Below are 26,709 nucleotides of genomic sequence, written 5' to 3'. Positions count from 1 at the left end.
GCTGCTCCAACTGCATTCTGTGTGTGCCTGTGTGTTTTTGGATGTGTGTGATAAGCCAGTGTGTGTAAGCCTGTTAGTGATTTATCTTCATACTTGTCTACAGCCAAGACTGAACATCAGAATTGGGGCCTTGAGCTCTGGACTTCCCCTGTGCCCAGAAACAAGACACTGACATGCATACACAGAGACACAAACACACACACATCCTCTACTGGCCTCCTTGCTCAGATGCACACTCCAGCCTGGGAAAGTCACTTGACCTATAACCAGAGAATAGAGTGTTTCCTCTAAAGATGATATCATAAATAATGAGAAAAAAAGACAAGCAGGCCTGAACCTCAGGGCTGAATTTCAGGCAAAGTTGTGGCAAAACTGGAGGATGCTCAAAAATCTCCTCACCGGTGAACGTATCAGAGCAGTGGCTGGTATGTTGTCAAACTAGCCTACATATGTATGTCTTGTAATTCCATTTGTGTGTAAGAAGACAGATGACAATTGATAGAGGATTCTTACATACAATACACATTTTCATGAGTGTATTACATAACGCATTTACTGCATCTGCTCAAATTCAGCAGTTGCCTTTGATTATACCCTAAATATGTCAGACTTTTTTCATGATGATCCATACATTGTTCCTCAAAGAAAGTGAAGTGAGTAAACAGCAAGAAAAAAAAAATCCTGATCCTAACAAAAAAAAACCCCAAAACAAAACAAAAGTCTTTTTTGTGCCACATCCTCATGCTGTTTCAAGGAATTACATTCAGCAATTGTGGCATAATCATGTGACAATAGTAAACATGATGATAACGTACACAGCAAATTTAAAAAAAACAAAACGATGGAAACAGTTGACAATTTTTGTCAAATACTTCATAAAATAAATTTAAAAGACCATTTTAAATAATAATGTCGCATTCATGCATTGTTAGAAACAAATGCAGATTTAAAACAGAGCCTCAAATGAATTGACAGAGTTTCGACAACGACCTTAAAATGAAGTTTACACTCTATACACAGGAACTCGCTTCTCTGTTGTCACAACAAGACAGAGACAATCTCATAAAACTGTGCTTGAAACACAACACCAACGGGCCAGCGGCAGGCAAATTCCATTGTTTATTCAAAGGGAGAGTTGGAGGTAGCTTCCTCCTCTACCTGAAAACAAATGGCCGAACAAGATTAGAAGCACAGCAGTAAGCAAAAATAAACACACCGATGGTTTGCAGGTGCAGAAGGAGAAATGCTTTTGATGTATTGGGTAAATACTTATACCTGGTGTAGCTGATGCAGGCACTGAGCAACATCATTCAAAATACATCCTCATTTTTTATTTCCAGGGGAAATACATTAGAAAAATCCAGGGTCCCTCAAATGAGGGATTCAGGAAAGAAAATTTTGTTTCCCCTGAACTCCTTGATGCAGGATGACAGAGAATAGTTGATACAACTCTGAGTCAACTTTCAAAGATTAAGATGAAGGTTGTCCAGAAAGGGAACTCATCTTTATTCTATTGAACATCAGGCTGAGGACCTAAAGAGAAATCGACTCTTGTTCCCTACATGGCCGACTGACAACCTCTCTCGAGGTCCAAAACATTGAATTTGTGCCACAACATTGTCTGATATGTGATGAGTCTATTGTGTTCATAAATCACTGACAGACCAGTGTTTCATAATAAGCCCTGCATTGTAATGTTATAGACCACCGATGGAGACCTGACACCTAAGTCTTAAAGGACTTTGATAGAACCTGACCACATTAATCTCAAACAGATGGCTCTGAACACAGTGAGCCAGATAACTTAGTTAAGTGGCCTGTCTGAGATACCGGTCCACTTGCAGTTCCCAGGAACAAGCTCCTCAACAAAGCACTCAGTTTACGTTGAGTAAATTCAGTTTCCCGTGTGAGCAAGGCCAGATTTATATCCAAGTAAATCAATTCCTTCAAGTCAAATTGATTAAATGGATTTTTATTGTTCGGAAATAAACATGCAATCTGCCTAAAAACAGCTCAGAGTGGGAGCTCAGGAGCTCCCACATTAAGGCATTTGCGTCAGGTGAACGCACAATAGAGCAGCGAGGACCATGCAACTGCAAATTGACTTTTAACTTTTAAAAGCATGCAAAAGCTTCTAAATATCAACAGGAGAGTTGCTTTCATGTTCAAGCTATTACAGCTCAACAACTGACTGGGTAGCAGAAGAAGAATCAACTATATTGACCTCCTGAAGGGGAAATTGTTTTTTTAACGTTAGTTGTTATTATTTCTTAAATTTATACCAGTCTGATCCCCAAAGGGATATTAAGAGCAGACTATAGTCGTTATACTTTAATCAAACGCATCCATACATATTAGTGTACAGGCCCCTGTAGCACACGCACACACACACAAGGTGGCCTGTAGGTATACAAAGGGAGGTAGAGTGGCGGGCAGCTCCTTCCTGGTGCGCCCCAAATGAGTAACTTTAAAGGGAAACGGCGCCTCGCTCAAGTGCGCCTCAGCAGTGCTCTGGAGGTGAGCTGACACCTCCTACTGTTAGTTCACACTCCGAGGTTGGTGGGAGTGGGAATCGAACCGCTAATCTTTGGAACATTGGACGACCTGCTCTACCGCTGAGCCACTGCTGCCCCTACACGTGTGTGTGTGATTGCTGTTTTTTACATTATGCACAACTCTCATTTATTGAGTAAAATCTAATTGTAACATGTATTTGTTACATGTTTTGATACATTTTTATGCTTTATAAAACATTTATGTCTGAATTTTGGGGGGCTTGGAACGGATGGGCATTTGCATGGAAAACGCGTCTCTACTTCCAAAATTTTCTACTTAAAAAATTTCTTCCAGAACCAATTAATTTCTCGAGTAGAGGTACCACTGTGTGTGTATATATACCTGTATATATGTACACACACCCACACACACACACACAGACACACAGTATTTTCTGCACTATAAGGCACACTGGATTATAAGACGCACCTTTAATGAATTGTTTATTCTATAATCTATTTCGTATATAAGGAGTACCGGATTATAAAGCGCATATAATAAATTTTTTAAAAATAAATTTAAAATAACTAGTGGTGTAGTTGCGCTATCCGTCCACCGGCCAGCGCATTCATGACTGTGAGTACCTTTAGTCAGCTGTGAATGGCCCTATTGTTATTTCAATGAAGCCATTCTGAGGCCCCGTCCACATGATGACGGATTTTTTTAAAAACGGAACTTTTTAAAAACACATTGAAAACGATTCGCGTCCACACGGCAGAGTTTAAAAAAAAATCTCTGTCCACACGTAAACGCACCAGTGCATTTTCGAAGACGGCTAAAAGCATGCCTAACCATGTGGTGGCAGTATTGAGTCAAATTTTATCCAATAGGAATCCTCCGTGTTTTGTTGTCACAACACACGGGCCCATAAATGTGACATCACAGCGGTTTTCATCGCAGGTAAGACATCAGCGTTTTCAAAAAGTCGCGGATACAATGTCCACACGAAAACGCATATTTTATATATATATATATATATATATATATATATATATATATATATATATATATATAATACTGACAGCATCCAGATGCTGTCAGTATTTTTTTGACAGTATTTTTTTAAATTTTGTATACTGTTATAATCCCCGAAGGGAAATTGTATGTCAGTAAATCAATCACACCCATGCATATCATTGAGTACATGCCCCTGTAATACACATAACCACACACAAGGGGCCCTGTAAGCATGCAAATAATGGGAGGAAGACTGGGTGGCAGCTCATTCTTGGTGCGCCCAATGAGCAACTTGTAGAGGGATGGTGCCTTGCTCAAGGGCATCTCAACAATGCTTAGAAGGTGAACTGGCACCTCCTACTACCAGTTCACACTCCAAATGTTTTTGGTCCACATGGACCTTAAACTGGCCACCCTCCCGTCCCCTGCCCAAGGCCCAGTGGACTTAGTGACTGACCTACTGCATCTGGAAGTATAGCTCAATACAACAGCCTGATAAAGCTGAATAAAAACTGAATAAAAAGTGTGGGAAACGTTTGTGAAAAAGGTTGCATTAATGCTAAGTTATGCTTAGTCACCACAGGGTCTGGAGATTAGAAGCAGCAGTCGCAAAAGCTTTTGAAGAAACCTCATATGTGAGCTATGCTTGAGTCTGAAAGACGTCTTTCGGACTGGTAGCTCTTTGGTTCTGAAGCCTGTGTCTGGCGCACTAATTTCAACCAGATGCAAGTGTAACGCAGACCTGCCATCACTCTGACACATCCCGCTCAAAACAGAGATGGTGGCTAAAGAGAGTAGAACCTTCCCTTCATTAGCACAGTGTCCTTCTCTTTGTCAAGGATCTTCCACGGATGTTTTCTGACTATTCTCCCTCCCAAATTTAAGCTGTCAAAGATGAGCCTCACTCAACATTTACTTATGTAGGAACCTCTCGGCGGTGAAGTTAGAAGGAGTCCAAATATTGGTTTATAAGGTGCGGCTCATGGCAAGATGCTTTATTAAATAATGCAGAAGGATAAAATGCTAAAGAACAAATTATAGAAGGGAATGGAAACGATTTTTGCTTGGCAAACACACATTAAGCCCTTTCTGTCTTTAATAATATCCAACTGGACAATTTCCGTATGCATGAGCATGGTGGAATGTACGCTTGCACAGATCATTTTCACAGCAAGGTCACCATCCATGAATTAATTTACAACAACGGAAATGATCTATTAATCTATAAGTGATGTTTCAAAGACAAGTTGATCGTCTGCAGAGCTATGTCGGTGCAGGGTTGTTTTTTTAAAATTCTGCAGTAGGTTCAGTGAGGTTTCTACATGATGAGTATTTTTGAAATAATATCAACTTGGATGATATTACACAAAGAATAGGCAAACTATCAACTGGTAACTACGGAGAAGACACTGACCAGTTATTAAATAGATGCACTGTGCACATGATCAATATTTTGTTTTATCCAGGAGGATTTCAAAAGGCCAGGAACAGCCCAGTGTCACTTGGGTCAAAGGTTAAACTATAAAAAGTTAACGCGCTATATCCCATAAGCTCTGGAGTCACTTACTAATGTTGACATTGGTACTTCTCTCTGGCACATGATAAGCATTTTGAGTTTTTAAAATGTCTTCTGGAAAGAAACATCAAAGTCGTCACACAATGTGGATGACAGCACGAAAAGATGTAGCACAAAAATAGACAATACTATGAGAGTTGTTTGCACTCATCCGGATCTAATCAGGGTTACTATGATGTGTAATTACTGAAACAAGAAAGTCATTCCTTATAAAGATAAATGTTGTAGACCAGTGGGAGTGCCTGTCCTTGCCATCTTGGGACACTGCCATCTGGCACCAGAGTTCTGTTTTTGTCAAGACTTGGGCCAAACCAAAATTAGTCTCAGGCGACCAGTGAGACCACAAAGTAATCTTTGTGAAGTACTGTAACAAATTCCAAGAAGCTAAATAGAGCTGAACCCATGCTGCACATCTGTCAAAAAATCACATCCTGAACTAATACTTGTACATAAGATGTCCAAACATGAGGAAAATTACCCAGCAATCCTGAAATTATTGACTAAAACAAAGCACAACCACTGGCTAAAACTACCCACTCCATTTTCCTAATTGGACCAACAAACTCTTCTTCAAATGAAAAGACTACAGTATAATCCTCATTTTATTCTTCTTCAATACCTAAACCTTGAATTTAGCTCTGACTAGCTCTGTTACAACAGTTCCATTAAGGACAATGCAGTTTCCAATTTTTTTCTGACATCATATGAGTTTGAGGGGCTTGAAAAAGTAATAACAGAGGAATTACTGGCCTCAGAGAAAAAAATGACAGTAGATAATAAAAAAAACCAGCAAACAGTAAAACAGAGCACGGATAGAAGAGATCTTGGTTACTGTCATTGGAGAGCTTTCAGTATGGCTCCTCCCTAAAACAAAGCAGGAAGGTCACATGAGCACACATCTTAACTCTTATTACGTCCATGTAACATCCGCAGTTAAGGTCTGCTCTAGAACATCATCATTTGTCTTTCTTCCCTTTCTTTACTGCCATTTCCTGTCTGAACAGAGAGGCGGTCACAAGGTAATTACATTCAATGAATGATAGCATCAAGTGTTTAAAGCTTACATATGCCTACATTGTGACCGACAGCCTCTGCATAAACCAATGCACACCTTAAGGATGCAAAAGAAGTCTGTGTTTTGTCCAACCAACATTTTAAAATACTAGAAAAAAATATCACATTTATTATCATGTTGAGAAACAACATCTGGCAATGCTGCCAGATAAAGGACAACAAATGTCTTATCAGAACAATTATAGATTAGTTGCAGATTTCAGATGACTGAACAGATTGTTTCAGGGCTATTCCATTCTCTTTTTTCCTTTGAATTTACACTATACATGTATTTTCATGCATGGATGTGATTTTAATATATTATAATCAGTTTGAAATATTAATAGCTGTACAACGTTGTCTATGGTTCAAAATGGCTAATTATTAGTTTAAATGTTTAGTCACAACATTCATAGAATAAAAATATACATTGTGGTACGATGACAGTACAATTACAACATTATATCAGCACGAGTACAACTAAGATGATCAATAACTTTAGCAACAGCCATCAAAGGCTTTATTCATCCTCAAATGTGATGTCAGATATAAATGATTATATATATATATATATATATATATATATATATATATATATATATATTTTTTTTTTTTTTTTAAATAATTTAAATATTTTTTTTTAAATAATATGTACACACATTACACACACACACACACATGAACACATGAAGATGTTTTCTTTTGGATTCTCATACACACTCATATCACAGACAGTATTGCCTTTTTACTAAAAAGCTTGCAGATCAAAACTAGCTGAACAAGTGGTTGTAGTCAAACAGCCAAAATAGATGTTTGTTTGCTTTCATGAGTTGTTGCAATTTAGATTAGCATTTAATTTAATAAAACAGAATGGTTGGGGCCTAGAGGAAGATATGTACTCCATTGAGTACCCTTCTAGTTTATATGTGAAGAAAGAACATAATAAAATATGTCATGAAACAATGCAGCCTTTAAGTTTTCTGTCACAGAACAGTTGGCATAGTTTAGCTCGAGCACACTCATGGACTCTCATGGCTGGGCTTGCGCTAGCCATTCGCCACTTCGCCATAGGCGAAGTAAATTCCAGATAGGCTACAAGGTTTTTAGCCAATCTTTTACTTTTTTTTAGTCTTAGACTTTTGATCCCTATGACCAGCAGGAATAACCAGCGATGCATGTAAATGTGTATTCACCTCGCTTGCTATAATAGCAAGTAAAACTTACAAGTAAACATTGAGTAATACTAGGAATCAAATTTATTAAAATCAAAGTGTCTAAGTCAAAGTTAAAATGTCTTCTAGCCTAAGTAAAACTTAAAAGTAAACACTGAGTAATATTTTGTAGGACTGTATCTCCACATAGTGAATGCAAGTTTTCAGTTGTTGAATCTCACATTTATACCTGCATAAAGTAGGATAGAAATAAAGATAGTTCAGCTTGAACTGTTGACTTTAGTGTATTTTTGTAGGTAAACTGAACAGAAGATTTTGCTCTCAGAATGCAACAGAATGCAGGAAAACAACCCCATTTTCTAAAAAATTTCCAGGGGGAGGCCCCTCGGACCCATCTGTGTGTGTGTGTGTGGGGGGGTCAGGTGTGGTTTTACACCACCCAACAATTGAAAACTTTCTATCCTACTTTATTCAGGCATAAATGTGAGATTCAACAATTGAAAACTTGTATTCACTATGTGAAGACACAGTCATACAAAATATTACTCAATGTTTACTTGTAAGTTTTACTTGCTATTATAGCAAGCCGCTGTTTTGGACACAGAATGTGGCTTTTTGTGGCTTACTCAATTCGTTTACACTGAGCCACAGTGGCTTAGTCATACTAGCTCCTGGTGCAAGCCCAGCACGGATATTTTCACTATAAGAGAAGAAGTAGAACACTTGAATTAAAACTCATACAGAATAACATCCTGAACAAAACCAACCATGACAGAAGCATATGACATGCGACACAGCAAATAAAAAATGAAAATGGCCAGCATTGTCAAATTGACATTTAAGGTGTGATAATTGATTCATAATGTCCTTTCACGCTTAGAGTATCATTAAACATGCACCTCGGGGCAGAACAGTAATTTTTTTTCTTAGCTTTCTAACTTTCAAAGATGAAAATGTAACAAAACACAATTTCCTTCCTTTAGTTAAGAAAGCTTAGAAAGCCAGTCAGCTGAAGTTGGCCTGCAGGGATTGAAAGCTAGCAGGTAAAAAAAATTCTTCAACTACTACAGTACTATAGTACTGAGCCCATTATAACACTCATCATTGCCCAAACTGTCTGCTGACTGCCTCAGTCTCTTTGGATGACACATGAGAGTCAGTTAGATATTTGATCATAACATTAATTATATTTGGCAATCATATGCATTCAGCCACCATTGAAATAATGAATAAATAACATTAGTAATGAGACACTAAACCATGTGCACACATATGCACAAGCTTTATAGGTGTGTTTCTACAAACAGCTGCACACCTTTGCACAACTGGTCCTTTCAGATCCTGTGAAGGAACAATGCAGAGTGTAACTTTCTGTGGATTACGTGTGTGTGTGTGTGTGTGTGTGTGTGTGTGTGTGTGTGTCTGTGTGTGTGTGTGTGTGTGTGTGAAATTTCATCATGGGACTAGGGTCTTGTTATTGTGTCTGACATCATTCACTGAAAATGTGAAAAAGGACACCAAAGCTCACTGCCTTTAACAGCTAACAGCAAAAACTGCAAATGACAAGACACAAGGCAATCTGCTCAACAGTTAAAAAAAAAAAAGGTTAGAGCAGGTTAAAGAGGGACTTAAATATATACATGCACAACAACAATAGCAGGAAGGATACACTCCAATGGTAAACATGTTTGATTATTACTGATTCATTTGCATCAAAGCGTTCTAATACAATTTTAAAACACAACATGTGCTGCAGCAGTGAGTGTTACAGTAGGACAACGAGGTACACAGCTAATGCGCCGGTGGCTCAATGAGCCATTCACCTTGTGCTCACCGGTAGAGGACTTTGATGTGGACCCGTCAACAGAATACACGGTGTAGGTGCCCATAAAAGCTAAAGGGCTTGCATGCCACACAGATCACCATTTTACATCAGTAATGGATTTCCCAATATATATCTCTTGGCTTTCCACCATGTGCGGTTCAGACTTAAATCCTTGTATTTACTTTTAAAGCGAGCCAAGTCCTCAATAAACCATGGGATGTTATTAGAGGCCTGCACTTCCTCATCCCCGACTCACACAGCTATTATTAGTCCAGCTATTATTTGCCTTATCACAAGCTTATTTTAAGAGCAATTTTTTTTTAGCGCTAATCCTAATTGCTCCTAACCATGAATGTGGAAGCTATCCGGGTTTGTATCGGTGTCTCTGGTTGTAATACAATAAGTGTATGAGTCACAAGATCTGTCTCTTTCTAGCTTTCTGAGGTGGAGTGGGGGTGGGGGTGGGGGAGAGGGAATGCATTGTGCACCCATAGTACCTGATGATGAGTTCTTACCATCTGATAGCAGCCAACAAGAATTAGAGTCTATTTTTAATGATAAATGTCCTGATCTATTCAGAAAACATTAAAATCTTACACGATCCAATTTTGCTCATTTTAAGCTTGCAGTTATTCATTAGAGCCGATGTTTGAGGGACTAAACAAAGGGTTCTGTGTTTTGCTTGAACAAAAACAGAAAAATCCCGCAGCGGTGTAAAATCGTGTATGTCAGAGACTTAGCCTGTAGCACAAATAAACAGTGGACAGACCTGCTGTCATATGTTTTGAACAAACTTCATGAATAATTACATAAAATTTGAGACAACCTGTGTGTTTGTTTTCAGCTTATTCTACAGAACACCAATGTTCTGGCCTAAATGCATTATGCATGCTCCAGTCATCACGCTTGTAACATGTCATTGATTAGTATCTTTTTTCACTGTAGTGAAGCAGAGGGATCAGTATGTTTCCACTAGTCCTACATCCGCTGACCTCATAACATTCAGCCAATGGAACAGGTTTTTCCTCTCAGATCACAATACTGTACAATAACAGAAGAGGCTTGATGTGCCTTTGTTACTCCACTCTCTTCTTGACCTGTCAGTCAATTGCTGAACTTCACAGGGAATCACTTGAGATTTACTTATCCAAATATTTATTGCTGTACATTAAATTCCTATTTAGTTTCCCACTAACTCGTGTATAACCCGCTGAACACCACCTAGTTACACATTCTGAGTTCTACACAATGGAGCAGTAAGTCACATAATCCCCTTTAAGACATACAGACACGGATGCACAGCTGTCCACACACACACACACACACACACACACACACACACACACACACACACACACACACACACACACACACTGTATATACATTCACAAAAAAAAAAAAGAAACAAAAACTTCTCAGTGGGGGAAGAATGCCATACATGTCAAGATTAGCTGCAGCTACACCCGAGAGGTGAAAAAAAACATGAGGGACAGGTGGTCTCTCACAGGGAAGGACAGAGAGTCCAATCTGTTTTAGGCCATGTCCTGTGTGTTTGTATGAGCATAGTTTTGTGGGTAACATGGCTCTAACATGCTGCATCTGTCATTCAGCCACAAAGTAAAATAAAAGCTCAAGTGACAAAAGTAGACGGATGCACAGGGTTGGGTATGGCTCACTTGTGAACCAAAAACGGTATCAGAATGGTATCTGCAAATATTTACTGGAACTCTGCACACCATCTATTTAAACAATAACAACAATTTTATGTGGATTGTCTAGTTGACTGTAACAGCTTCAAGTTGATTTCAGGGAGCGAGATCAATGAGCTTTTAATGAGAGAGGTGGGAGGATAAAGGGTGGGGGGGGGCAGAAAGAGAGAGGGTGGGGTGCACTGCGCTATCAATTCATTAGTTTGTTTCAACAGACACTATTTATTTGAAGGTGCTATGGAAAAGTGAAGCCACAGATGTTCTCACCTACCTACCGCCTTGCCTGTATTTCTTTCTGGGTTCCTCTCATCTCAATATGAACTACATTACCAGCTATGAAATTAAGTGAGTTCAAATTCATTCTAACCACTCATAAACAAATTGAAAGCCGGAAACTGATGTGAGCCTGATGACTCTGTTTGAAGGTATTTATAAATCGATGCGTGTCATACAATAACGATAAATTGCACTGTAGTCTCCAATTACCAACTAATGATAGGAAGCAAGCTCCAAATAAGCAACCATGCTTTAGAAATAAAGAAAAATGTGTTTTTGAAAGAAAATAGTTATTAGACTAGTAATACTCATGGCTGACATACTGAGGTTATTTATCTATTTTTGAATTTTATAAACTGATGTGATCCCTGAAGGGAAACTAAGAATGCACACTCTAGTTAGTAGTTCAAATGCATGCATACATATTAGTGAGTACAGGCCGCTGTAGCACACACACACACACACACACACACACACACACACACACACACACACACACACACACACACACACACACACACACACACACACACACACACACACACACACACACACACACACACACACACACACACACACACACACACACAAGGCATGCAATGGGAGTAGAGTAGCGGGCAGCTCCTCTCCTCCTCACGATAAGCCCCTCATGAGCAACTTGTAAAGGGGATGGCGCTTTGCTCAAGGGCACCCCAGCAGTGCTCCAGAGATGATGCCACTGTCAGCTCACACTCCGGGTGGCTGGGCGGGAGCGGGATCCGAACCGCCAATCTTTGATCGTAGCACGACCCGCTCTACCGCGCGTTCTACCACTGAGCCACTGCATAGTCTGTATCTGCAGATATAGACTTGTTTTAGTGTGTTACACAAAACACAGATTTTATTTATACATTCAGTTGACCAATGTTGTCCTCAGGTTGGTGACCAGATTTGTACAGACATAGCATGTGGAGTCTGTTTTGAAACATGAAGTCATACTAGTGATGGAGTCTTCTGTTCTGCTCTGTACACCTAGTAACATCTGTCAAATGTATGCTAGCAGATACACAATTCCACATTGATTGAGTTCAATCGACCTCTTTTTTTGCCATTACCAATTCGGTTATTCGGTATACATTTGTAAAAGTACTGTGTATGGTACCCAACCTAAATAAAAATTTCAGAGTTAGGTGATCTAAATACATACTTGATTGCACATTTCCCTGTGGGTGCTACTAACTACCCCACAGGGTCACCTATTAGAATCACTGCATTCTTACAATAAAAGCTACAACAACACCTCATGGTGCTGCTGGCAGACACGCTCTGTCTCACTGGCTTCATATACTGGAGGGAAGATTCACTGCAAAGCATCCAGTGTTGCTACAAAAAAAATATATCAGGAAATAAATTGCAAAATCAAAGACAACAACATCAGAAGAATAGTTAAGAGAATAAAACTGATGCCTTCCTCCAACCAAACGCTGCTATAATCAGCTAACTGTCAAAGTTTGGAAGTAAAACAGCTTCAACAGCATCAGCTGTCAGCTGCCAGCCTGCAACCGACCTTTTAAACCAAATGCAGTTAGAGGGATGAAGCATGAAAAAATCCCAGTAAGCACAAGTGAAGATTAGAAAATAATGAATCAACTCTTCTGTGGCAAAGGGATTCAACTCAGAACTATATCCGTGCAGTTTCAAACATGTTGACTCAATCTGCAGTCAGGATTTGTCATGCAGGTTTTTTGTAATTTAATGAAAATTATAATCATGTGAAAGCAGGTGAAGCTGGAAAACTATTTTACAAGTAAAACATTGTCAGTTATTTACTGTAATCTGTTGGTGTAAATTGAGAAGGTTTCTGGGGTATTTCAGTGACATCCTTCTTTGCAACTAAAAGAAGACTTAAAGGTAAATATTAAACTGATAAATCAGCAGAAAATCTGTATGTCCTTCATACTAATTCCCTTAGCTGTACAGAGGTTTGTTAACACAGCACAAAAATCATTGACTGCCCTCTCCGATCACTCCAACACAGGGCAAACCTGTAACCTCTCCAAAGGAGACAACATTCTAAAAGACTGCTCTCACTTTGGTTAGAACCTGTCAGGAGCTTAGCCCTCAGGAAAGCTTTGCAGGTCATCATGAACAGGGTCCTTCAGATTTTTAATTACAATACAAAAAGAAGATTCCTTTTTTTAATATGTTAAAACTACAGGTGAAAGGGCATTTGCCACTGGGGAATGCCCAAAATGATGACATTGGCTGTGCCAGTCAGACTAAATATCATTGTTTATGTGTGATTTATAATGGTCAGTTCACTGAGTTTGGTGCAATGCTAATTTCTATTCTATTCTATTCTATTTTGTTTACATTTTAAGCCCCAACTTTTAGCCATTTAATAAAATGGTCTCAGTCATGTAAGTAAAAAGTAAGAAGTCCCAGTGCCATGGACTATTGCATGGGGAGAACAGATTTAGGAGGCTTTCAAGGGGAAGAAAGCCAGATGTGAGTAGCTGGTAGGTGAAAGCTGAATGGGATGGAGAAGTTGATGTGATCCATCTAGTTCGGGTTTAGTCGCTTTGTTGGTCAATCCATCAAAAGGGCACTTAAGCAGCAGCAGATTGGAAAACTGCACGGACGGATTGGCTGCAGAGAGGGCAGTAATAGGGCTAAGGATGAAGCAGGGTCACCGGGACGAAGGCATTTGATGATGATAAACCTAAAACATCCAATCTGAAGGAATCAAAGGCAAAAACCAAAGATTGAGCTAGCAAGTAAAAAAGAAAAGATTCAGCCTAATCTATGTGAGAAACGATAATCAGTATTTTGTTTTTCTTCAAATTAAGTCACACATGGCAACATTGAAGACATGAAGGTCAGACCAGCACAGTAACTAAATCAAAACCTGTCATTCTAACCAGTTTCCATCAGTAAGAATGAACAAGATCCATCTAAACACTCTTCCTTTGTGAACATTAAAGTACTTCAAATAAACAGTAACAGTATGACTGGCTTGTTCCTGAGAACAGTTATATTTTCATCTGTCTTTAGTGGTCCTTAGCACCCCTTCACTTCAGAGGGTGAAACATCTATGGAAACAATCATTAGACCGTTGTGAAATAAAAAGGCCTCTATATGTGAGAGTGACGTCGTAAGAATGGACTTATGACAGACAAAAATCAGAAAAGTGGAGAGACAAAAAGACATGAGACTGGCAGCTCCTCTACAGCCTGATGCCCAGCATTACTCCATCAGTGGTTCGCCCCCCTCCTTCACCATGGAGGTCTCTAACAAAGACCTCATTTGTCCTTGCAATCATTGCTCTCACATCTTCTGAGCTCTGACCCTGCATCGCCACAGGGAAAATACAAACAAGGGCCAAAGAAGGCTGGGACACAGAGAGGAAGTGAATGGTAACCAGCCTTCCCAAATCAGGGAGGCTGGCCATGTGACACCAGAACCCTACAGTTGTGACCTTGCATGCATGATATATGTGGGCATGATAGAATGCATGATTTGTGACTAGAGTCCTTCTGTATTCATACAACTTCACGTGGCCTAAAATCAGAATGAAAAATGCTCGTATAGAGGGCTGAATAAATGAGCCTCGACACTAACAGTATGAGAGCAAAAACCAAAAAAAGCAAACAAACAAAGAAAAAATCACAAGAAAGTTTCTCATTCTGTCAAAGGAGTTCTATGCGGATAAATGTGATGAAGTTGATAACATCAATAAACACCCTCAAGCAACTATGAAAACCATTCATCTCCATTAAGTCTATGAATCCAAGACAGAGACAAAACAGCCCTCTTGCCAAACAATTCCATTGCCCATCATCGACCGTTCAGAGAAGTGGAACATTGGGCTCGAGCCTTTGGGTGTCTGTCCATCATCAGAGAAGTGATACAACCAACCAGGGCAGGAGTACACAAAGACAACAGGTCAATGTGGCAGTAGTCAACTTGCCTAGTCTGGGGTGCTTAACACACAAGCTCACTCGACCGGCGAAGTTATGTCAGAGTTATGTCAATATTGCCTTATTCAGAGTGGCTCCACGGTTATCTACTAGCCTAATAGTTTGTAGAGAGAGCTTCTGCAGAGTTAAGCCAAAATGTGTTGTTTATGCTCAGAGCCAGTGACTTCAAACACAATCACTTCATATATGAATGAAATCACATATTTAAATTTGTGATGAACGTATTACTGTAAGAACAAAACCTCATCTGATAGAAGATTTGAGTTATTATGGGATGCTACAATTTCCCACTATCTCTTTACAAATGAAATCCTCACACTTCCCAAACACAACACAACACTTAATGACAGGTTAAACCAAGACACCAAATTAAAAAAGAACAAATGAGGGATAGACACAGAAAAAAATCCAGATGAATGTGCAAATAACTATAATCACACTTAAACTTTTCACAACGGGAGAGTTTAATAATAACTATCAACAAAAAATATTAATTATGGCTGTGTGTGTGTGTGTGTGTGTGTGTGTGTGTGTGTGTGTGTGTGTGTGTGTGTGTGTGTGTGTGTGTGTGTGTGTGTGTGTGTGTGTGTGTGTGTGTGTGTGTGTGTGTGTGTGAGACACCAAGTAATGACTGTGAGTCAGCATGAATAATACCAGGACCTTGAAACTGGGGCAGCAAAATTGAACTCAGCCATTGTTTATTTTATTATTTAGAGCAATGTTTTTCGTACTTTTCATGACATGTCCAAATATATTTTGAAAAACTATGTGTCAGTGAAGCTGGCTGGACTGGAAAGATGCAAAAAATAGTTTAGTTGACAAGCTTGTTGCAGAAGCAACTTCTTTATCATCCCTTATTAGAGCAACAGAAGAAAACAGGTGTTCCCAGATGGATACCAGTAAATTCCTTTAATGCTGGATCGGGAATCTGCATGTGTACATCTATCCACTGGTGCTGCTTAATTATTTATTAAAAACTGGATCGCACTTCAAGACAACATCCCAAACACTGCTACACAAATAAAAAGAAATTTACCCTACAATAAACTAATATATTTTATTTTAAATGCCAAACATTGACAAGTGTCAGTCCCTAAAATGTCATGGTGTAGTCCTGTTCTAGTTTATGAGTCTAACTTTGAAAATCGAAGCATAAAATGACAGTATATAAAGAAATGTTATTTGCTTTTGCTTTTTTATTTATTACAAGCAGTAATTGTTGTCTTGCTACCAAAAAAAGAATTTAGAGCACGCATAAATTGCATTTGAATCCCTGAACAACAACTAGAGTCTGATACAGGGTCCTTACTAACACTAACACTTGGACACTACAAGAAATGAAATAGGATCTCACAGCACATACAAAAAGAATTAACAAAGAAAATGATGAAATATTTTTTCCAGCATGTTGGGAGCTCACAAAAGCAAAAAAAAAAAGTCTAATGTACCTCCAATATGAAGAGGTAATCATTGTTTTTTCCATCTAATTTATTGCACAATCCAAGTATCCCTCCCCACCCTTGTTCAATTTTTAACAATAGCCTCCTTGTTTCGAGGAATAGTAGCTTGAATGCCACCAATCTAAATTATCCTGATATTCCACCACAGAGCGGCTAAACGGGCTCATTCAACCCAGATGACCCAACTCAAACCCCAACAGAGTTGCCAGTAGCTGCCCTAAAGCACAAAACATGAGCTCATTAAAAATCTCATTTGAAACACTGCCAAGATCCTCAGTACTTCTTTTAGTACAATATCTCTGACATGAAAACGTGGTTGAGGAGTCGGTACAGTATTTGTCCTATAATAATGGGAAGGGAAAGTAGGGCGTTTACATTTGTGAGTACAGTAACAACATTGTGCTCAGTTGAATGGTGATAATAGTGGGTCCATACTAGGCCAGGTCTGGTAAATGTGACATTCATTCATTTTGGTTTTCTGTGCCGAGTGTATATTTAACAACAACAGGACTGCATAAAAGGTAAATATACAATAATGAAGGTGTTTGTTTGAAATATGAAATATAATGAACATTATGACTACTATGAAAAGATGTGTTCACGTTGTTGCTTCTCCTGTTATGACTTACCTGTCTGTAAATGAAGTGGTACTCTTTGTTGAGCTGCCAGGCGGTAATGACATGAATGGTGGACAGCAGAACTCCACTAAACACAGCAGCTCTCATTCTGACGGGCAGCAGTGTGTAGATAATATAGATGAAGAAAACAGTCCACCAGATGCCCTCTGAGGCACTGGAGGGGTTCACCATCAGCACGCCAAAGACCTGCACCACGATCAGCACACAGATCACCAGGTAGCTCACAATCCACATGTAGTCCTGGTGGAAGCCATTACGGTTACACACTACCATCATGGTCACGAAGAGAACCATGGCCACAGACAGTACTGACACATAGGCCTCGTCAGGTTTTTTGTGTATGCAGTGAAAGCCCAGCATGACTGCACAAACCACCACTAGCATCCCCATCAGCATTGTCAGTGAGCTCTGGTTGAGCCTAAAGAAGTAGCGCTGGTACAGACGCTCTAACTTTGTAGACTGAAATTTTTTGGACTGGAAAATTCCCACGAAGCGCATCCAGCAGTCGGTTGCAGTCATGGCTTTGCAGCCGCCTTCTCCCAACTCCTCGTCTTTCTTGCCCTTCAGCTCGCCATCTTCAAAGCCCAGGTCGACAGCCTTGAGACCCAGATCCGCACCACCGCCCATCCTCTTTCCATAGTGGTCCTCTTGCCAGCCACATCGCAGGCCAAAGTTGCCCCCACTGGTACCGGCTCTGCAGTGGTAATGCTGAGGGGGTGCATGAGGGAACTCCTGGCCCTCAGGATCCCTCAAGCAGCTCATGTAGTGGGGGTTGCACAGCGAGGAGCTGTTCTTCCTCTTTTTGCCATTGCGTTCTCCCCATGCCGTCTTTCGTTCATCCACTCTGCGTGCAAAGAGGCCTCTGGCCCATGACATCCTGAACACAACATGGAGGTGTTAACAGAACATAAAGACGAAAGACTGACATACAGCAATGTGAGCATTCATTCGGTTATTCAGACTATCAAAAATGCCAGTTAAAAAGTTGTTGGTATCACCTGTGTGGGCTTTATAGTGTATAGCAACACTTCAGCCAGGCCACTATTTCCTCCCAGCAAGCACACACCATGAGCTCCCACTAGTCAGCGCCATCAGATGTGAGTGTGTCTTCGGGCCCTCCTCCTTTGTTTGAACTGTTAGTATGTCAGCCCAACATAAGCTTCTGTAGAGCACCTGAATTTATTGTAAAAACACACAAACAATCCACATTATGTTGTTGAGATAACACTGCCCTAGGAAAAATCACCTGGGGATGAAGATCATTGTGCATATGTTAAGTAAACGCATTTGTCACGTTACAACAGTTACATATGCAACTTTGTGTGCGTGTGTGTGTGTGTGTGTGTGTGTGTGTGTGTGTGTGTGTGTGTGTGTGTGTGTCAGGGTTAGGATGATTAATAGTTCAAACAGGAAATAAAACCAAATAAATGTTCTGTCCATCCTCCTTGACGGACCACCTTTCCACTCCGCCTGGGACAGCCGTTTCCATGGAAACAAGTTGTTATTTTCTTTATAAAACACTAGATTGTGATAGAAAAGCCTGCCCTAATCATTGCCTCATGCAGCAGATGCCGCTGGTCAATTTTGTCATCAAACATTTACGTTAATCACAGTCCCATTTCAACAAACTCCTTCACCAGTTGCTGTAAATGTGAAGAACATAGAGGATGTAAACCATTCTGGATGGACAGCATGCTGCAAAGACCTATCATTACAATCTGCGTCTAACGTCTTGAGTGGGAAGAGATGGGTGTGCTCTATTTGACAACAACAAAAAAAACCCACTGAGTGGGCAACATCAAAGATCAAGAGCTTTCCCCTCCAGAATAAATTGCCCATGTGTCCCCCACCAGATATGATGACTCACTATATCTGAGTTCTAGAAGCTCATGTCAAGGAAACTGCTAAACTCTAAACTTAATAAGCAAATCTCTTCCGGGCTTACTGAGCCGAGACAGTGAGAAGAGTGTACATGAACTGCAACACATACCTACCAGTCAATAACAGCCTTCGCTGGAGTGTGTCAACCAACAACACACACACACACACACACTAAAAAACAAACTGAAGTAGGTTTCAGACTTGCACTGTGGTTCCTTTCTTAATGAAAATTTTAAATTAAAATATCTACGATTGTCAAGCTGCATCTGAAAATGAGATAATACATCCCAGCTATTACAAACTCCCACGACAATAATGTAATATTATATCAAGAGCATCTATTGAACCAACGACCCGCTGCGGGCTGATAGAACTGTGTTGCCAGGTCCGCTGCGCGGTGACAGGCTGGTTGCAGCATAACCTTTACGGGAGTCACCTTTGATACACTTAGGACAGGTCAAACAGCAGCATGCGGCACTTACGTAATACAATCTCTACCAGGTAGTATCTGCCATATTAAACATACTGTAATCTGTGCCTGATGTCAAGTTTACATGATGAAATGAGGAGACGGTGATGCTTTCACTGCATCTCTGTACAGTGACAGCATCTTGCTTTTTCTCCGTATACCACTATCAATAGACTAATAATAATAACAATAATTCCAATACTACTACTACTACTGCTAATAATAATAATAATAATAATAATAATAATAATAATAATAATAATAATAATAATAATAATAATAATAATAATAATAATAATAACACGTGTAGGTCCATGCTGTTGGATGCAGGCAGACGTCCGGGGAGCATTACATAACAGGACGCTCCAAGTCGCCTGCAGGCCAGGTCGGCAGCTCCCCGTGTCCACATGAGGACCGTGTAAAAACCACGCTACACATGCAGACACAGCACTGTCCGTCTGGAGAGCACAGATCGGCATAGAGACTGAATTGCTGCAGGAGGAAGTGCAGCTCGACACACATTTACCAACTAGGAGTAAAACATTCAACTTCAGCCAGCAGCGGATCTCTTGATAACGAGCGACATGCGGGCCAGGGCGCACGCAGACTTAACGCGTTGTGATCCGGGACTACACTTTGGGCCCTGTCTCGCTGTAATACAAACGTGTACGTCATCCAAACAAGACCGGTAGGACGATGAGAATTTATTGGAATGCTGCGCACCTAAAACGCCAAACAGTACAAAACGGCTTTATAAAAAAAGGGGCGCCCGCATGTGAACGAGTGTCCAATGGTGCGTTCAGTCCTGCAGAAGAGTTGAGGTCTCTCACCGCCGCCGCAATCCTCACAGCAAAACACTGGAGTACAAATCAGCTGTTGGCATTTCCATTGCTGCATATTCTCTTATTGCATTCGGGCTCCGCCGGCCGGCGACGGAGTGCCGCGGTACCCGGCACAAGAAGGACGCAGCGGACTTACCGCTGGACATCCTCGTTACACGAGTAAGTGTAACACTGCAGTGGAGCGCCAGTTGAGCTCCGTGTTATGATGTCTTCACCCAGCCGTCACAAGGTTCTGACGCGGTTCTGTGAGTCCAGAGGAAGAGTTGGGTTCGCAGGGAAGCCAAGAAAAACTGCGAAATGTCACCGGACAACCTCCGCTCTTCCCTGTCGAAGATCCAGTACATTCTCACCGCCTCTCTCTCTCTTTTTCAGTCTCCCCCACCTCTCTCTCTCTCACACACACACACACACACACACACACACACGCACACACACACACACACACACACACACACACTGCATTCGTGAACGCAGGAGTCCCCCTAGAGGTTGCGTGAAAATGCGCGTCCTTATGGTCTCACGCCTTCACTGACAAGTTGTCCGTTTTCTTTCCTTTCTCTCTTCCCTATCTCTCATCATCATCATCATCATCATCATCATCATCATCATCATCATCATCATCATCATCATCATCAATCTGAAACTGTAACACCGCGATTAAATGTCAAGCAGCAGATCTTTTTTTTTTCCCCACTTCAAGCGAAAAAAAGTAAAAAGACGACCATGTGAAAACTTCGTCGGTGTTATCGTGTTACATTCAGACGGTGGTGTAGCGCCACCTAGTGGACAAAAATGAGCATGACTGGAATCTCATTGAAACTACAAGGGGAGGCCATTCTTTCACTCATGGTTATTTATTTTTTTGTCTGCATTAGGCAAAAAGTAGTCAACAGATTCCATGAAGTTTATTAAAACGTTGATTCAAAAATTCAGTACAAAAGCTGTGTACCCCAAATTTAAATGGTTGACCCTAAATCATGTTAACGACAGTATGAGGAAGAGTATGTGGATAAGGTAATCAATGTAAAGGGCTCTGGTCATGGTGGGGACGTTACTCAGTGCATTCTAGTACTTTTAAACACGACCATTTTTGCACTAACTAAAGTATGTAAAAATATTGGGGGGTTTTAAATCACATGACTAAGTTTAGTCTCCAAACTAGTAAGACAACACTGCTGTTAACATGGAAGAATATGTTTACTTTTCTTTAAAACCGATTTACACAAACCTGAAAACATGAAACATTAGTTTAACTTTTTAGTCCATGGGGGATGATTATCATTTTAGTAATTAAAGTACTGTAGCTTTACCCTACAGAACAATAGTAATAGTACAAGCTCTATACTGTCTGTAGCTTTACTGTGCTTAGTGTATTGACACACATAGCTACACATAAAGAGGCAACACAAAATTTCAGACACACATCAGATCATTACAGATACAGACAAATTACACATGCAGACCTCAAGGACAATTTACGACAGTGAGATAACAATAATAAGGGCATACTTCAACAAAGATCAACAAGGCAATCAAAGGTTGCAACATCCCGCGACACCCCTGAATTCAAAATTGTACCCTGACCTTCACATTTTTGCTTTTTTGTTTTGTGATTACTGTATATCTCACTAGGTTTCAGAGATTTGTACCTAAAAAGATATAAAAGTGAAAATTTGAACTAGTTTTTCAAGGGCAAGGTTATGATCTAATTTTCACCCCTTTGCCTTCCTGAATATAACGCCTTTTTTTTTTCTTTTCATCTTTCTATCGAGATTTCCTGAGATTTGTGCAAAAAATGCACAAAAGTTGAAATTTGAACTTGACCTAGTTTTCTCAAGGTCAAGGTCATGACCTCATTTTCATCCCCTTTGCCGCCTGAGTAATGTGCTTTTTGTTTCATCTTTCTATCTGCAACGGTTGTGAAGATATTTGATGGATGAACGGACGGACACACAAACATTGACAATTACTATACAGGAAGAGGAATAGTGTTCAATCAGTTTGGCGTCAGATTTGACTATTCTGCAAAAGTTACTAAACCCGGCTTGAGTGAAATATATATAAATATATTTTATTTTTTATGTTTTATGCCTGTGCTACATTTTCACAAACTAACCAGGTCAGTGCTGAAGGGCCACTTTCTGGACCCTTACTGTGTCCTTCTGCATGTGTGGTGACTTTCTGGTGTCTTTTTGACATTGACAGTATGTTACCTGACTGGGGCGGTCGATGAAACCCGTATAATGGAAGGCGTTTACGGGATGAGAAGTGTGTGTGTGTGTGTGTGTGGGGGGGGGGAGTGCTGGATCAGTGAAAACCGAGAAGACCCACGTCCCACCCGTCCCTTCCTGCCTGGACATCTTCAGCCAACGATGACAAAACACTTGGTTCCGGTAGAAAACCTGCTCAGATATGTGTAGAAAAAGGATTGGCAGTTATATAACACAACTTAGTCTCTTCTTCATGTGAAATAGGTGTTTTGTATCATACAATGAGGTTATAAAAATAATCCAGTGAACGCACAAACTGTATTCAAATAAAACAAAATTGGCAAAAAAAAAAAAAAAAAAACCCCGCACAAAATCTGAGGGACTGTTCTGTGCGAAAAGAGCGGGTCTTGCATAATTGATCAAGAAAGCTGTAATCCATCCACCCGTGTGTCCGTGCGTGTGGCTTTATGTACAGTCATTGATCATGCTGTGAAGCCACAAACTGGAGCTTTTACAGCGCAGATGCCGGCGGAGCTAAACGTCCAAATGAAGCGCAAAGTCTAATTGTTTTTTTTTTTTCCCCTTGTGTTGTGAGAATGTTTGAACGAGGTTTTGCGCGCTGGCTTTAGGTCACAGCTTTATTCTAACATAGAAAAAAAACCCGGCAAAAATCTGTTTGTTTGTTTTTTACCCACGTCGGACTGACGTGACCGAAACCTCCGTTCCCTGCGGATGTCCCTGACCAATTCAAGCGTCTTTCTGCTCAACGAGGTGGGTTCGCTCCAGTTTTCAGTTGTTTAATATTTGTTAGAGTATTATCTTATTGTGTGGCGTTAAGCTGCAGTGTTCACTTTTATAACTGTACCCGAACAAACAGGAAAGGTCCCGTGGAGTCAGTGGGATGCCGATGATTTAAGTAGGCAGACTGGGCTCCAGTTTAAATGCTCACAAAATAATTTTTTATCATTTTTTCCATTTTGTGTCCTGCAGTATGACATGATATAAATACTGCAGAAAGAAGTTCAGATTTGACTACAAAATGTACACCAGAGTTTTTTCAGTGTATAATATTCAGTTTAGTGACATGTAAAACACACTGGCTCACATTTGTGACCACTAAACCTTTCTGTTTTTATTCCTTTTGGGTTGTTTGGTTGTATTATGTAATAATGGTTTTTATTTCCAGAAGTAATACTTTATTGGACAGTGAACACAAATTTCCAAACTTGGAACAAATGTTGTCTGCTGGAGAGTTCATCCATGATCCAGAACACAAGTGAAGTGTCCACCTGGATCTATATTAAAGGTGTTGGAACAGTCAAAACATGTCATCCTGACTGTGATGCCAGCTGGGAAAAATGTCCTCCTGAGAAGCTGGATGATTGCATCATTTTTTTCAGTGTGTATCTCATGGGCTAACTGCAGGGGTCTAATCATCGTCTCAACAGGATTCATTCTGCATGCTGGAGCGCTAAATCTCTCCAGCATGTCATTGAAGAAGATTTTTTTCTTTTCTCAATTTTTACATCTCATCTTGATAAATCATCAGAAATTTCTTGTGCAATTTGTGGCATTATATTCAGGATAGGCGACACGTCCGGGGTGTACCCTGCCTCTCACCCAAAACCAGCTGAAATTGGCTCCAGTGTCACCCGTGACCCGCAAGGAGGGAAAAAAAAGCTTTTTGATAGATGGATGGATATTTGGGATAGATATGTTACTTGCTTTGGAACAAGATGATTTGTTTTTCATTTGATTTCATTTGCTTCTGTCTACCTGAGAAAAGAGATGAGCTACAGACCAGACGTCATTGAAAAGCAAAGTTAGCAACATAAATCATGTCTATGAGAGGTACTTTGTGCTCTTATGTTATTTTCTTGTCTTTTGAAAAATCAGTGGTTAAATAAACAACTACACAACAACCTACCAACCTTACCACCATTTTAACAAAAGTGTGCTTAGTCAGTGTGAATACAGCGTCTCTGTCTTGAGCTGCTTGGTGACTCCATCCTCTCTTAAGCATCCCACCAGTCTGTTTACCCCCTCCCTCCTCTTGATGTGCACACTTCAAACAAGGATTGGATTTAAGTTGGAACACAAGATGTGTGTATGAACCCCGTCATGTAGGCCCTGGGTGCAATTCTCCTGAAATGATTTGGCGGCAGCAGGTGTCATCTCCCCCGCGCTCCAAAATCAAAACGCAGCATCCGTGGCACCTTAAAATAGCCCCTCATCCATAATGCATGAGCAGCAGCTCTGCCCATAGAGGAGCTTCATACGGGACAGACTAACAGACGTCTGCACTCAATGGTCGGGTGTCGCTCTTGCTCTTTCTGCTTTTTCTGACTGTTTCCTGCTCATGGCAAAGTACCGTGGAGTTTAACTTTCAAACCTTCATTCATTCATGTTTTATTCACATCGACTACTCAGGCAGAATTCGAATGGATGCAACCACCATCTTGCTCGCCTTTTTTTCCCTCCCTTGCCTCAGTGTTTCCTGCAACCTAACGTATGAATTATGAATCTTAACTTAGCCAGAATTATTCACATTTGTGTGCAATACACGTTTTTGATCTCGCTCCCTCTTTTTTCAAAGTGTTGTGTGCACATATTAACGTAGAAAGCAGGCACTTCTTTCTCTGAAATATTTTATTTCGAACAAAACTTCCCACATCCACATCTTCACATATCCATAACACATACACCCAGCAGCTGAGCAGGTGTCAAAGTCCAGCCATCCATGACATTGGCAGGACACACTGAGCGAACAGAAGACTACACTGGGGACGCCTCCATATTTTGAACCAAGACAACTTACACAGAAGCCATGGCTCCTCTTCACCGAAGGTTCTCCTGACTCCAAACTTTTGGATTTTGAGATGTTGAAACTCACAGAAACTCGTTGAAATAACAATGTAATCAACTATTGATCCACAAAACACAGTTGTGGAGAGCTCTGTCCTCCTACTCTTGTACACTTTTGGTCGTTGGCTATTTGTCCCTTCCTAAGCTCCATACATTTGAAGGGGAATCTCTCAGCTACATTGCAGACCAGAGGACACTTCTAACAAAAAAATTGACTGAAATGGCCGTTGTGAGCTCAAACCTTTGTCCACCATGTACATGGTTACATGGTTGTTCATCCTTGCAGCCAGTTTACAAAACTTTGGGGACATTTTAGTTGATACAGCCTGTGATTTGGATTCAGAAATCCTCTGGAGGCATCAACATTCTTTTTAAAATTTTACTGTGAGAATATCTCAAATAGTGATTAAAAAACTCTAATATATTTTTTGTTCTACATGGCAACAGAGGCAATTAGAAATTTTCTGATTGTTACTGAAATTGCTGTAAATCTCATCTAGCGTCTCCAGTGGTCCTTTCCCGACAGTTCCCTGAATGAACTATGTAATTGCTCGTGATGGAGATTCTAATTGGAGTGGCGAGATAGAGATGGAGGGAGGAGAGGAGAGCTGAAGACAGGGTGGGGAAGGATGTGATGCAGACCAGAGAGAGCCTCACTGACGTAGCAAAGGGTTGTGTACAGAGAATGGTGGAGAATAAGAGAGGGGGGGTGTACAGAAAGAGAGAGGGATAGTCTGCTTACAAGCACGCCACAGTACACTTCAGTATTACCCAAGAGAGAGAGAGCACACCATGCCTGACTAGCAGGGAGACGGAGAAAGAGAGACGGGGAGTGTGCTCTCCTACCTCCAACTGAGTAAGTACGCTGCTTTCTCTTCTGTATCTAATCACTGCTGCAAATTGCATGAATATCCACAGTAAACAAAAAACAAAAAAAACCTTTTGAAAATGTCTTTTGGATTAAACCTTACCAGATGGTGATGCAAAACACTTTGTTTCTTTGAATTTTGAATGAAAGTTTGAGAAATAGAGTTAATGTGTGGGGCAGTCAAAGTGAGATGTGGCAGAATTTCCGTCTGCATTGGAGTTCTCTGACCATATTGGATGTATGTCAGAACAAACCCTCACATATGACATTTCTGTGGACTTGCATTAAAGCAGAAAATGGCATTTAGTGCTGTTGTGTGACGGAGGAGCACTAGTGGGAAGCTGTGGGCATTCATGCAGGCATTCATGCTTTCCTCTGTTGGTGGGGGGAAGC

General features: G+C 40.4%; 1 protein-coding gene across 1 annotated transcript in view; it reads right to left on the bottom strand.

Moving 5' to 3' along the window:
* The window catches only part of LOC137603508 (adenylate cyclase type 6-like), a 35,072-nt gene extending 14,374 nt beyond the window's left edge, over positions 1–20,698 (bottom strand). The window contains exons 1-3 of the mRNA XM_068327050.1: positions 20,510–20,698; positions 18,180–18,354; positions 17,173–18,058 (exon numbers count right to left, since the gene is read on the bottom strand). Coding sequence (XP_068183151.1) covers positions 17,173–18,057 — 885 coding nt within the window. The 5' untranslated portion in view covers position 18,058; positions 18,180–18,354; positions 20,510–20,698. The remainder of the gene's footprint in view (positions 1–17,172; positions 18,059–18,179; positions 18,355–20,509) is intronic.
* Positions 20,699–26,709: the final 6,011 nt, after the last annotated feature.

Source organism: Antennarius striatus, chromosome 2 (genome assembly GCF_040054535.1).
Source record: "Antennarius striatus isolate MH-2024 chromosome 2, ASM4005453v1, whole genome shotgun sequence".
NCBI classification, from domain to species: Eukaryota; Metazoa; Chordata; class Actinopteri; order Lophiiformes; family Antennariidae; genus Antennarius; species Antennarius striatus.
This window is presented reverse-complemented; position numbering and strand designations above follow the sequence as displayed.